The 13,895-nt window shown below is 39.4% G+C and overlaps 1 protein-coding gene across 1 annotated transcript; it reads left to right on the forward strand.

Annotated features, from left to right (window-relative positions):
- Nucleotides 1-331: 331 nt before the first annotated feature.
- LOC131232951 (mediator of RNA polymerase II transcription subunit 10b) lies at nucleotides 332-13,083 on the forward strand. Its single transcript, XM_058229494.1, has 5 exons — nucleotides 332-622; nucleotides 777-857; nucleotides 966-1,068; nucleotides 3,684-3,773; nucleotides 12,777-13,083. Exons 1-5 carry the CDS (start codon nucleotides 417-419, stop codon nucleotides 12,846-12,848), a joined length of 552 nt encoding a protein of 183 aa, XP_058085477.1. The 5' UTR covers nucleotides 332-416; the 3' UTR covers nucleotides 12,849-13,083.
- Nucleotides 13,084-13,895: the final 812 nt, after the last annotated feature.

The following is a 13,895-nucleotide window of genomic DNA, read 5'->3' on the forward strand; positions in this document are numbered from 1 at the left end:
AAAGTTAGAAAGGCTTGTCCATTGATGGTCAGGTGATCTGAAACTTTACCCTTGTGGTTTCAATGTTAGATGGGCCACGATCCAATAACCATGCCAGAAAGATCCTCACAAATATTTTATAAGTTGAAGGTGAAACATCGAAAGTTAATTTTTGAAGGGTCTATATCAAAACCTCAATAGATAGTTGTAATTATACTTTCAGTTAAATTTTTTGAAATATAGCAACTGAAAATAAAAAAACAAAAGATGGAAGGTTCAGATTACCCGTCCAACCCTACATGTGTGCCTTGAAAGGTGACGTATCTTAGCATATTCTCAGACGCGATTAATGCACAACGAACTCTTGCGTCGCTCCCTAATCATAACTCCCAACGGAATCCAGTCCCAAACTGATTGTGAATTTCCAAGTGAGGAAGATGGATTCCTCTCAGAACTCGTCCTCTGCAACACCACCGATCGCTGGAAACGGTGGTACCGTTTCCGGATCCGACGCGGACGAACCGAAACAGAACCTCAACAATGTCCTCAACTCTATACAAAAGACCCTCGGTCTTCTCCACCAGCTCTACCTCACCGTCTCCTCCTTCAACGCCTCTTCCCAACTTCCCCTCCTTCAGCGCCTGTATTTACCACATTGCCCTTCCCCATTTCCCGCTCTCCCCTTCTCTTCTTCCTCACTTCCTTACTATTTAATCCCCACCGACTCCCAATCTCTCGTCTTCTCTTCCTTTTGAGAATTTCTAGGGTTTTCTAATTCTAGGGTTTCGATGCTGCAGGAACGCCGTGGTGTCGGAGCTCGATGCGATGCAGAGATTGGCAGAGAATTGTAATATCCAGGTTCCCATGGAGGTCGTCAAGTGAGTTTTGTATTGTGTTGTGGCTTTCGGTGCTGAGTTTGTTCTTCTCTTGCTTATTTCAATCTCTGTGGTTTTTTTTTTTTCTTGCTTTCTTTTTGGATTTTTCAGCTTGATTGATGATGGGAAGAATCCAGATGAATTCACGCGGGATGTCATCAATAGCTGCATTTCCAGAAATCAGATCACCAAGGGCAAAACCGATGCTTTCAAGGTGGGTCTCTTTTCACTTACTGATGCAACTGAGCCACACGTCAGACAAGCGTATCCAAGGGGACCAAAGTGGGCCCCACTTGATTGCATTGGTGACATCGAGCTCTTCGATATCAGTTAATTTCCTAAAAATACACCCTGCATGTGGATATCCATTTGAAAGATACCAACTGCACTGCCTGTTGCAGTCGCATATGCAGCGTGCATAGAACCTACCGAATTTATTTGAAGTCTTCAATTAGGTAGAGATTTAAGTAGAGTTTGAATGCAATGAGGTCAGTTAGCTAGTGAGGTGTTTAAGCATATTAAAATTAGTTTGAATCCAACATGAATTCCTATGTACTTCAGCCTATAAAGAAATCACATGTCCTGCTCATGAAATGGATTACATGAATTTTTTGTGAGTGAAGAAAAGGTTCTGGGATGATATTTTATTTTGGTAGCAGTAAAACTTGCTTGGAGTGTGCGCAGTTATATGTTCACTTTCAGATTCCTGCGATTAGTTGCATTGCTTTCTGAGTTTGAATTTTCATTCTTGATCCTTGCATTTGAAATTTAGAGGATTCAGGGTGTGTTTGGACATACCCAGATCTCAAGCAATTTGACTACTGTGGTAGAACAGATGGTGATTCATCCCATTATGAGTTTGGGGCGCGATAGAAATAAAAAACCGTATTAGGTTTTATACTTTTTTCTTCTCTATTTCTCCTCAACAATTCTGTGTCAGTGCTAATTGCCGATACTAATTTGCGCGAAGGTGTTGAAAATATGGTATCCTCTCTAATGCAGTTTTCTATTTCAACACCGCTCCAAATGCCTGACATAATGAATAAGCATGCATTCTGTGAAAATATTCAAAACACTTGGCTTTTAGGGCGATACAATGCAGCCTTATGATGGTATTTTGGTAATTCTATGTTGGCTTGTTATTTCATCTTAGGAATTTGAGGGAAAGCTTATTTAATCAGACTCGTAACAAGAGTCATTTTAAGCATTGATGGTGAGCTGGTGTAAACTTTTCTGGTAGTAGTAATTGTACCTTTGATAAAGGAAATGACACAGTGGGAAACACCAAGCGTGGAGCTCACTACGGGTGAGTCCTGTCACAATCTTGTGAAATGGTCTTACTAGGACGGAAGTTTGAGGGGTGGCAGGATTGAGTGACGCTCACTTCTCTTCAGTCAATCTTTTTCTTTTTTATCAGCAATGGAAAAAAAGTTTTATATACCTACATGCGGTGCCTGCATGCATAAGTGTGGATAGAAGGAAGGTTGCACTGAAGGACTAGAAAAGAGCAGCTGGGAGGCACTCCTAGCAAACATCAAGAATGAACTTCAAGTAATCGTAGGCCCTCAGAACCAGTTGCATCCTTTCCATCAAGCTCCTTTTAGGATTGAAGGCTGATGCAATCCGGTGTCCGAATCTATTAGGTTTTCATACCTGAATTTCTAGAATGGATGAAGAACTCAACACCACAAAAGAGTATTTGAATAGAGGGAAAAACAAGTTATTAGAACTGAAACTTTTCATGCTTACAAGTAAAACTCCACAAATTTTCAGAAATGCAGTGCGATCTACCTCCTAGTCCTAGAACATCCATTTTTATAGGCCCTAAAAGGCACCCTAGAATCCCTATGAATCTTAGTTACCAATTTCCATCATTTAGATCGATTAGAAGTCAATATGATAAGATACTAAATAGCAAAAACTGTTTCTACAAAGCTTTAGCCATATTATTAGTTTGTAACAACCTCAAATGGTAAAACAAATCCAACAAATCATACCCAAATTCTTCAAATTCAGGAAATGTCAGCGAAATCGAAAATTCAGTTCTGGAGGTGATCTGGAGTCGAGATTTTTTTTTGATCCTGTTGTCCAGCAAAAATATTTTACCTTGGGTCCAGGTGAAGCACAGCATCGCCATATTTCTGTGCATGTACACTTCTCAAGTTTCATCTGGATTATTGCTCGAAAGAAAGCTTTGGAAGAAAACTTATTATGGATCCTTGATGTGCTTTTCCCAACACTGATGTAAGGTCCTTTTTTTTTTAAAAAGGTCTGATGTAAGCTCCTCAAACGTGGGAATTTTGAAATCCCATAAAAGCCTTCTAAACATGCCTTTCACACAACATTTTCAAGGACTTGAACTATCCATAACTAGCACCTTTTTCCTAGGAATCAATGAATATAGTCTTGCACCCCTTTCCCATTATGAACCGTCTAATCATATGATCATTGATGAAGATGGCCTCTCTAGGGGAGGAATGTGGCTGCCATTGATCTTTAGGTTCATCATGTGGGCAGGGGTGTTTCATGCCTCAGGGGCTTGGTTTGCTGATAAATGATTTGTTTTACAACCTTTCCGAAATATGCCTGGTTGATGCAATGAAATGCTCCTGAATAATACTTGAAGTAATAGAACTATCTACTATTTTAGGTCACAAAAAACAATCCTACTGGATACCCTTGACATTTGTGATGAACAGTCTGAAAACTGATTCAATCTGTCTCTGGACAGAGCTTTTGTTTTCATGTATTTTTTTTTTGTCAATGTAGATGTCACATGGTTAATTGAAATTATCATTACAACAATTTCTACCCTTTTTGTGGTTTCAGAGTTTACGGAAGCACCTTTTGGAGGAACTTGAGCAAGCATTTCCTGATGAAGTGGAAGCTTATAGGGAGATACGTGCAACTTCTGCTGCTGTAAGTAACAGGGAACTTCCATGGTTCTTACTTCTGATATGATGGTGCAGAGCACTCTGATTCAAGCTTCACTGATATTGGTGCAAGCTAGTGACTAGTGCACTGACTTATCCCTCTTTTTATATGTATACATCCCACGTGATGTGTGCACAAAATCCAATCTGTCCACTAGATGAGTCACCTTATGAAACCCATATGGCCCTGAAATCAGCCTGATCTGTAAATCGGGTGGACCCAAGGTATTCAATAATGGTAATGGTGGCTGTAACGCCCACTGTAATTACTGCTACGATACAGGCCATAACAGCCATTACACCCCCCTGTAACGGACATTTCGACCATTTTTTTACCTGTATCGACCATAACGGCTTACAGGGCTGTAATGGCTATTACGGGCCATTTTTTACCGTAACGGCCTTTACGGCCCCGTAATGTGTAATGGTTCCCAATGTTACCTTTATGTAACGGGCCTAACAGCTGTTATGACTGTTATGCGACTGTTTTTTTAATACCTTGGGTAGGCCGTAGCAAAGTAGGAGGGGATGCCCACCTTTGATTTTCACTGGAGCCACCTGAGTTGCACAACAGCGTGGTTTTTGGTCCAACCCTTCATTGAAGCCAGAGGAGGGGCCCATATGGCCCATATACACATATACACACAATGTGAAATGATTTCTCATGAGAACCGGTTCCTAGTGGAAACTCTCTCTCTCTCTCTCTCTCTCTCTCTCTCTCTCTCTCTACACACACACACACATTTTTGTACATAGTTCCCCAAGAGTGCGCTTCTGTGTAGATGGTTGCTTTAACATGCACATGAGGGTTTATTTTCTGAGCAAGCATGTGTTTTAGGAAGTATGTGGGTGGTTAGTAACCAATCTCCATCGGCACTGTGCCCTGTTCTACCAAATTCACATTCTTCGGAATTTGGGGCTCATGGAACCTTATGAAGTAGATGAACAAAACTCATTGTTGTCCTCTCAAGGACGGGCGATATAGGTGGCAGTTGGGATCCCCAACCAGAGAGAAGCTGCAGACCTTTATTGAGGTTGAGATATTTGTCTCCCATCTTAAGATGAGCTGATATGATGTTGATATGGTAATAGGGCAATTGGAACCCTACCATGTTGTGGAAGATGGTTACCATTTGGAAGAGCATTTTCTTGGTTTATACTGGGGTGACGGAGAGGAATTCACTCTAGACTAGTGATGGACCTAGTTGTCATGGAATGCTTTTTTAAAGTAGTGATGATTTTGTTTGCAACAGGCAGCCATCCAGTAAATGCACCAACCTGAGGAGCATGAGTACCCCATACTTCAACATATGGGGCTTTTCGCAGGGAGGGGATTTTTTCTGTTATTTGTTTCAGTAAATTTCCTGGAAATGCCATTCCTTTCCATCTAATTTCCTGAAAAATACCCTAAAAGTCATCTCCAAGAAATTAAAGGAAATGAGAGGACATGACCAATCTGTTTACGAAGTGCCCCACGTGGTAATCACATGTGCTGCTGCTCATCTTTTAAGTGTCCCACATATGCAACTGTCCATATTTAAGTGCACCACATGTGCCACCATCCATCTTAAGGTACCACACATGCGCCAATATGCCACACACCTCAATGTGCGATTTGCAACAAATGCTACCTGCGAAAATGTGTGAGGGGGAAGGATTTGAAAATAGGGAGGAAAGAAAAGAAGGGAGAGAAAAAGAGGGGGGACAATTGCATTTTGCAAGCTCCCCCCCCTCTCCCTTTCTAGTTTTATTAGGGCTGTGCTAAACAATATTTCAAAATTATATTAATGCTCTCCTTGCTTATGTAAGTAAAGACTGTTTATAAGGGGAGATATCAGTCGGTTGAAAGAGGAGGTTACCAGTATGATTGGGTTTGACGTTGGCAGGGGAGATAGTATTTGGTTTTGGCACGACGATTGGTTAGGGGACAGGCCTCTAAAGCTCATATTCCCTTCCATTTATCGGTTGGCGAGCAAGAAGAATAGTTTCATAGCTGATAATTATTCTCTGGTAGCTGACAAGATCATTTCAAATATTCAATGCAGAAGGAATCTCCAAGATTGGGAAATAGAACATTACGTGAGAATGATGCAGCTCATCCAAACCGCTTCCCCTAATCAAGCCCGTAATGACAGCATCACGTGGAAAGCTGATAAATCTTCCGTCTTCACTGTGAGGTCTTTCTTCAAGATCTTATCAGTCAACAATGGCACTGGTCCCCATCATCATCCCCATTTCATTTGGAAATATGCTGCCCCTCCTAAAATGCAGGTTTTCGGTTGGCTGGTAGGGAAAAATAGAATTCTCACTCTAGATAACCTTAGAAGAAAAGGAACGATCCTGCCGAACATCTGCTTATGCTGCATGTTTGCTGAAGAATCGGTGAATCACCTGTTGATCCACTGTTCCTTCGCCTATGCTGTTTGGTCTGCTTTTCTCTCCTGTTTTAAAGTTAGTTGGTGTTTCCCTAAGGACGTGGATACGCTCCTTAAAGCTTGGCATGGGGTCAGACTAGGCAACTACAAAACCAGGATCTGGCGGTTAGTTATTTTGGCGATTTGGTGGGCTATCTGGTTAGAACGGAACAACAGATGCTTTCAGAATGTTTCAAAGCCTTCCCACATAGTTTCTTCCTTTGTCAAATGCCTTATTGCTGAATGGGTGTCCTATAAGGAAGGGACCAATGCAGATCTCTCTTTTTTCTTTCTGTCTTAAGGGTCTGCCGCCTCAGCAGGCCCCTTCTTTTGTTTTTTTCTTGTTTTTAATATAAGTTATCTTTCAAAGAAAAAAAAAGACTATTTATATGGGTCTAATCCTATCCAACATGTACAATAAAGCCCCAAAAGCCCAAATAGGCTAGTTGTATGACATTCAACACTTTTAACACTAAGTTGGAGGAGCATAAATATCATAGATGCCTAGCTTGGATATAAGTTTTTTTTTAATTGAGACTTCTGAAGAGCTTTGGTGAATAAATCTGCAACATGTTCATAGGATGAGATATATGGAGTGTAGATTTCCTTCTGAGAGACCTTTTCTTGAATGAATGTGGCAATTAGCCTCTATATGCTTTTGCTCTTTCATGGAATACTTGATTGTTGGCAATATGTATGGTAGCTTGATTGTCACAATGTAAAGGCATTGGACCTTGAACAATGAATCCCAATTTTTCAAGGAGGAATTTAAGCCAAACAAGTTCACAAGTTGTATGTGCCATTGATCTATATTCTACCACAACACTTGACCTGACAACCACATTCTGCTTCTTACTTTTCCAGATAACCACGTTGCCACCAAGGTATAGTAACTTGTAGTCAACCATTTGTCATATCTCGACCCTGCATAATTTGCTTCGGAATAACTGACTATCTAGAGATGACCGTGAGATCTATTTAGGATATCATTCCTAGGTGTATCCTTTAAGTACATGAGAATTTTCATAATTGCAGCTACATGTGAGGTTCTTGGACTTTGCAAAAACGAACCATGCTGACAGAAAAAACCAATGTATGGTTTTGTAATAGTCAAATAGATAGAGCTTACCAACAAGTCTTCTGTACATGCTAGGATTTGCCAATAACTCTTATTCTTTAGGCTCAAGTTTAAGATAATGATCCATTGACGTATCTATAGGCTTGACACCTAGCATACTTGTTTCTTCCAATAAGTTACAAGCATATTTTTTTGACATAGATTTATTCCAATTTTGGATCTTGCCACTTCAATGCGTAGAAAATATCGAAGAAGATCGAGATCTTTGATTTGAAGTTGATACTGAACATACGACTTCAGCTTCTCAGTGCCGTCTAAGTCATCACCTACCATTCTAATGTCATCCATATGCATAACAAGTATAATATAGCCAAATGTAGTTTGCTCTGAGAAAATGAAGTGATCTATGTTACTCCTTCTTAACCCATACGCTATCACCATACCATTGAACTTCTCAAACTAGTCTCGTGACGACTACTTCAATTCATATATAGACTTATTTAATTTACTTTAGAGGATTCACCCAGAGCAACATAAGGAGGCAGTTGCTCCATATAAACCTCTTTGTGTAATTCTCCACGCAGAAATGTATTCTTTACATCCAGAGAGGGGTCAATCATAATTTGCAGCTATCGGATGAACAAAACAAGTACAACCAAACACTTGGGAGGAACAAAAAATACTGGTTGATTAGGAAAAACAATAAGAGCATTATTTTGACTTTTAAAATCGACGATGACAGCTTGTTTATCAAATGACATGTAGTAAGAACTCCATCACCTCAATAAGATTGTGGAACATTAATTTCTAATAACAAAGCGTGAGTAACCTCAATCAGATATATGTTCTTGTGCTTAGCCACGCCATTTTGTTGAGGTATATAAGCATAAGAGGCCACAATGGATAGGACACCCTAACTTTGTACATAGGTTTGAAAATCCTGAGAAATAGGGTCTGAAAATTTCAAAGCATTATAAGATCAAAATATACACAAATTTACACAAAACTAAGTTTTTGTTTCATTATGAAAATTTCAAAGCATTATAAGATCTAAACATACACAAATTTACACCAAATTAAGGTTTTTTTTTTTTTTCATTATGAAAATTCTGAAATATATGAAAGACTATTGTCCCATGTTTCAAGAAATATAACTATGTCATCGTAGAAAATCATCAATAAAGAGAACAAAGTACTTAAAAACCTAAAAAACTAGGGACTCGAGTTGGTCCCCACACATTACAATGAATTAATTTAAATGGAACCTCACTCCTTGTATCAACCCTAGATGGAAAATGAGTTTTATGATGTTCACTTAGTTGTTACGTTTCACACTCTATATTCGACATCTTCAGAAGAGATGGAACGATTCACACTCTAAATTCGATATCTTCAGAAGGGATGGAACGAGAGTATGCAGTTTCTAGAGAGATGGATGATCCAAACGACGATACCACATAATTATTGGACTCCCATGAAACATTGCGACACTTATAGATTCCCTCTCCAAATAATATAGACAATTCCTCTCATGACTCCAATCGTCTTGCCCGTCTTGAGCTCCTGCAAAACATAGTAAGAGGGAAAGAAGGAGATAGAACAATTTAGAGATTTTGTTAAATTACTTGTGGGTAAAAGACTAAAATGAAATTTGAGGGTGTACAATAAAAAAGATATGAATACAGACGCATTAGGCCGAGCAATATTAAGTCCAACAATAGTGCATGGGGTGCCATTAACTAAAGTAATAGACATATTTGACAAGACACAATCAAAAGAAGAATTGGAGTTGTGATTATCGGAGATATGATTTGATGTCCCAAAATTGATGTCTATGGAGAGGGATGAGATAACAAGAGGCTCACTTTACTTGACTGTGCCAAAATGGTTGTAGAAGTAGAAGGAACATTGTTGGACATAGAGTTACTAGAAGAGAGGAACCGCGTATATTCTTCCTGTGATAGTGTGATACCAATATGATCATCATCAACATTCAATGAAGTAAAAGTGGTGGGTCTACCATCAGCAGAAACATCGTCCATTATAAGAGCTTGATTAGAGCTCTTGGAGCCTTTTCATGGAGATCCCAACAAAAATCCATAATGTGATATGTAAGACCACAAATGAGTGCATGTGGTTTCCTTTACCACCATGACCATCTCTACTTTCCCTCGCTACCTACCGCCTTTGCCACTACGATATCCACCACAACTTGTTCGACCACCATGATCCCCACGCATACCAGGGAAATCAGATAAAGTGGCCAATGCAACTTTATTAGACGCATTAACATGAGCACTGTCAGAGTCATTTGCAAGAGAGATTCTCTGAAGCCTAACATAGACTTCTGCAACTGAAGGGATTCATATACGACTCAAAATCTAATCTTTAGTTGATTGATATTCTTTTAGCAAAACAGACAAAAGTGTCACCGCTTTCATATCCTTCAACCATTTCTTCATAAGAGTAACTTTTTTTTTTTGGGAGAATTAACGATATTGCATTAAAAAAGAAGCAAACTACGGGAGGAGAAAAATGAAAAAAATGGAAACCAAAGGAAAAGGCTATGCTGAGATAGCGTTAACCATTAAGCAACAAGAAAGCAAAATCCACTTCCATTAAGGAGGCGTCGTACGTGGCCCATTCAATCACCAGATTAAGAGCTTTAAAGGAAACTTTCTCCACGGAGGAGGAGTTGCGAAAACATCTATCATTTCTTTCAAGCCAAACTGACCACCAGATAGCTAGGATGACCATTCTCCAAATCTGCGTTTTTGTCTTCCCTATCCTGATGCCGTGCCAAGCTTTGAGCAGTAGATCAGCTGACCCTAAGATGCACCATTGGATGTTGAACCTTCTGGCGAACACTGTCCATATGAAAGAGATGAAAGGGCAGTGGATTAGAAGGTAGTCGATCGACTCCGCATCCTTCATGCAGCATAAGCAAATGTTGGGCAGAACCATCCCTCTTTTCCTTAGGTTGTCGACAGTTAGAATCCTCTTGTTTGCAACTAGCCAAGCAAATGCTAAAATTTTGGGTGGAGCTGTGTAAGACCATACGTGATGCCGGGAGGACTCATCCGTTCTCCATGTGATTGTGTCCGCGGTAAGGGGATTAGGAACACTGTTCATAAGAGTACATTTGAAGTAATAGGATGATATATTGAGAGCTCTTCCCACATGCCAATTAGTTTGGCAAAATACTCACCAAGGAACTTATCCCCTTTGCAATGAGAAAATATCCTTGTACAATTGATAGACCCGAGGGAGATTTTGCTCAGAGGAGTACATCTTTTTCACGGTATCCCCAAACATCTTTTGCAGTGTTCAAGAATACTAAATTAGAACTCACCTTGAGTTCAATGTTATTCCGTAAGCAAGATCTAGTATGAGCATTATTACATATCCACTGTCTACATCCAGGATCAAATTCCTCCAGTTTAGATTCCGTGAGGAATTGATCTTTTTCTCGGGCTAAGAGAAAAACAGATTTAGTCCAGTGAAGATAATTCTTCCCATCCAATTTCACGGATGGTATGGATGCATTAAACGAAGGTTCAGGCACTTCTCCCAGCGATGAGGGACCATTGATTATACCTTTCTGCTTTATAGCCACCTTGGAACTGATTTACTTCAACTTATATGGAAAAACATTGATTTATAATCAGATTCATGCACAACTATACCTCACAACAATATCACATAGAAACTCATCTATAACTAGAACCCACTTCGACATCATTCATACATCTTTCACGATGTAACGGATGGACGAAACTGCTAAAAAACTGCTTCCAACACAAAGTAACGAAAGGAAAACAAAGCATCACCTTATCAGAAAAATCAGCAAGCCTTCATCTTCAAGTTGAGGTTCCTAAGCTCCATTTTGCGAGATTCTATTTACTTTCTGAAAAACACAGAAAACATGTTTTCTACACGAAGACGACAAGGAACACTCTTTCCTTAAGGTCTGATCATCACACTAGGGGGGGCCTCCAATCTTGATATAAAAATTATGGATTTGAAAATAGGAGATTTGGGGCTCAAATCACTCCCAGCTTTGATACCATGTGAAAACCTGTGAAGGGGAAGGATTTAACAGAAAATAGGGAAGAAAGAAGAGAAGCTTGTGGCACGTGCCACAATCCATCTTCAATGCACAATTGTGTCACCTTCAGCCTTTGAGTAAAATTTTCGTGAAAAATTACTCTCTCTCTCTCTCTCTCTCTCTCTCTCTCTCTTCCAAACAATAGATTCGAAAATGGAGTAAATTTTTTTGAAGAAAATCTTGTTGAGAAACAATAAGGGCTCATTTTGGAGCTTGTATTTGGAATGCATTGGAATCCAAATCACAATTACACTTGATTTCGATTCCTCAGTTGTGTTTGCCAACTTGATGCATTGGAATCCAGAAATATGAATGCATTGAAATTCTATAGTATATTTACAGGAATTTGAATTTGAATACTAAATCAACTTTAACATCCAAAATTAGTGTACTATGCGATATTCAACAGAGGGACTGTAATAAGCCCATTGAAATATATACTTTAGCTAAAAATGATGAAATTCCGAGCCTTGGGTGGGCCACAGGCATAATGATGGCAAATGAGTGACTCGCCAACATTTTTTAACCGTCCATGTACGTGGCCAATGTTTGACTGTTAGGATCATTCTATTGATGCGATTTTGGTGGTGCGACCGATAGTTAGATTGTTTTGGGTATCATCAGTGTCCTATGTGTAGTGGTCTACTGACACCTTTGTTACACATGCAACTCTTTTGCCTTTTAAAAGGAGCCAAAAAGGCATTGCACTCCGCATCACAGCAAAAGGTGTAATTTCTAAACACAGCAAAACTATGTATTTCTATTACCTCTAATTCCATTTACCTTTGAATCCATGCTTCCGTTTACCTTTGAATCCACGCTGCCAAACGACTTTTGAATTCCTAATGCACTCAAATACACCCAACTTAGTGTTGCCAGACGTCCCTTAAAAAAGAAATGACTTTTCCTTTCCCACTGTTGACTAGAGATGGGAAACACCTTTCCTCAAAAAAAATTCTATGAATCTGAACATGCCCTAAAAGGTACAGTGACAAGTTCAGAATAGACAATCTGTGAAATCCATCTCAAGATATCACAACAATCATTTTAATGAACATGGTAGAGAATCCTTTTGTAGGCTCTAAATCATCCTTGGAATATGCAAGCACTGTTTCTCATGGTTCAAAACTGTAGATGAGTTAATATCACAATTCAGATGTCATAGCTAGTAGTTTACCCACATTGAGTACCCAGCACTAAAGTACTGGTTGGGCAGTTATGACTTCTCAAACTCATTCTCTTTATTCAAGTTATTAGTTGAATCTCAGAACCTGAGGTGTTATGCTTCTAATTCTTTGAGTGAAATACATTCTGTTCTTGATACGTGTATTTATCTTTCTTAGGAGCATTTCCTATCACCTTGATCTCATTTCGTGTTAAATTGTGCAGGAATCAAAGCGTCTAGCACAAGCACAGAGTATTTTACCCAATGGAGATGTAAAAGTCAAGACTGAGCATTAAAAGTTCGAGTTACTGATAATGCTCACGAGCTTAGGTTTTCATGTTATATTTAGTTGGATCTATGTAGAATTCATGTTTTAGGCCCCTGGTACTATTACCCTTAAAAAAAAAATGAATTATCTTTTAGGCATGCTCTTATGGCTTGTTTGTAGAAATATAATTAAGCTTGAATTCTTCATTTGATGGTTATAATAAAATTACTGAAGCTTCTTAGAAGCCTCTGGAGGTTACCAAACATGTATCTTTAATAGATCTCAATGTATATTACCACCTCTCTGGAAGTGTTTTACTCTCTCGAATCAGGACTAATTTGGCACCGTACGATGAAAAATAGCATGGTCCTGCTCATCATCAAATGTATTTTTGTGTACTTGCAGGATTACATACCTGTGGATATTGGAACCTGGATCTGATAGGCTCATTGTGGATGGGGTGCTGCATTAATTCTCCATATTCCATCAGAAGATCGCAACCCTTTAGGCCACTAATCGTGTGTCAATAAAGTTATGCCTACTGATGAGCAGGACCCCGTAGTTCCTCTTGTATATTGTCACTCAAATTGATGAGGCTGATACAAATGCTGTTTACTCGAAGATGACAAACAAGAAACCCTAGGGTTTCAGGCTGAGCTTATATACTAGGCAGTCTTGGCTTCATCATTGAGGTCTCGGGTTCCAACCTAGCTTACCTAACTAGGAGCAGGAGGAGAAGAAGGATGAGAAGAAGAGGAGGAAGAGGAGGAGTGTCTCGGTCTTTTGTTGCTAAAGGGTCCACATTTGCTGAACTCACAGAAGAAACTCATAGAAGAAGGGAGGAGATTGCTAGAACTTGCAGAAGGGGTAAGTTGCAGACTTGTAGAAGGGTCACGAGGACTGATCCCTTTTTGGTTGGCACATTTAGACTGGCACAAGAGCAAACCTGATGGTTTTTAATAAAAAGAGGAGAATGGATTTGCTAGAACTATCAGGCTTGCAAAAGGGTATGTCGAACTTGCAGAAGCATCCACATCAAGTGCAATGGACATTTGCTAGAACCTGCAGAAGGGTC

Source organism: Magnolia sinica, chromosome 18 (genome assembly GCF_029962835.1).
Source record: "Magnolia sinica isolate HGM2019 chromosome 18, MsV1, whole genome shotgun sequence".
In the NCBI taxonomy this organism is placed as follows: Eukaryota; Viridiplantae; Streptophyta; class Magnoliopsida; order Magnoliales; family Magnoliaceae; genus Magnolia; species Magnolia sinica.

Coding starts and splice junctions, on each gene's coding strand:
- LOC131232951 (XM_058229494.1), top strand. CDS start 417: ATGGATTCCTCTCAGAACTCGTCCTCTGCAACACCACCGATCGCTGGA. Junction 623..776: donor CTTCCCCTCCTTCAGCGCCT/GTATTTACCACA, acceptor TCGATGCTGCAG/GAACGCCGTGGTGTCGGAGC. Junction 858..965: donor GTTCCCATGGAGGTCGTCAA/GTGAGTTTTGTA, acceptor TGGATTTTTCAG/CTTGATTGATGATGGGAAGA.